Source organism: Malurus melanocephalus, unplaced genomic scaffold (assembly GCF_030028575.1).
Source record: "Malurus melanocephalus ecotype Western Australia unplaced genomic scaffold, MMel_1.1 scaffold_1337, whole genome shotgun sequence".
Classification (NCBI taxonomy): Eukaryota; Metazoa; Chordata; class Aves; order Passeriformes; family Maluridae; genus Malurus; species Malurus melanocephalus.
This window is the reverse complement of record NW_026624569.1, coordinates 1-589: the sequence shown is the minus strand read 5'-3', so window position 1 is coordinate 589 and position 589 is coordinate 1. Positions and strand designations below refer to the sequence as shown.

The 589-nt window shown below is 48.2% G+C and overlaps 1 protein-coding gene across 1 annotated transcript in view; it reads right to left on the bottom strand.

Moving 5' to 3' along the window:
- The window catches only part of LOC130586836 (gastricsin-like), a gene marked incomplete at its 5' end in the record, with an annotated part of 6,122 nt that extends 5,578 nt beyond the window's left edge, over positions 1–544 (bottom strand). Inside the window, one exon of the mRNA XM_057387745.1 lies at positions 431–544. Within this exon, the coding sequence (XP_057243728.1) occupies positions 431–544 (114 nt within the window). The remainder of the gene's footprint in view (positions 1–430) is intronic.
- Between the last annotated feature and the right edge of the window lie 45 nt (positions 545–589).

Sequence of the window (589 nt, the reverse complement as noted above, 5' to 3'; positions counted from 1 at the left end):
AGGAGAGGCTGAGCTCTTCCCCATCGCAGGTGGGGTCGGGAGCAGCCTGACTCATGGTTTTGTCCTTTCACCTGTTTTATTCCATTAAAAATCCCCACAAAATCAGTTTAAAATCAAATTTTCCCTGTGTTCAAGTCTCGCCCAGATTTGTTCTGGAATGACAAATCCTAAATTCACATCAAGCAAATTCTTGTGGTTGAGATATCCCTCCCTTATCCCAGAAAGCCCAGAGAAGCGGGATTGGGTTTGTTTGCACATCCCAGTCTCGGAGTGAATTCATGCTGACACGCCCTAAACTAATCAGGAACTAATCCCCAGGATAAAAAGGAAATTTTAAAATTATTTAATTTATTAAAGTTATAAAAAATGGAGGTTTTAATCCGATTTTTCCCCGATGTGGCCATGCACCAGCCCCTCAGGGGTCACTCACTGTCACCGTGTCCCATCCCAGCGCCACGGCCACGTCCCCAAAGCCATAGCTCAGGGTGTAGCTCTCGTCGATGCCCAGGAAGGTGGAGGACAGGCGGTGGTTGAACCTGGCATGGACACCTGCAGGGACAGAAGGTGACAGTGCCCAGGTGACATCCCC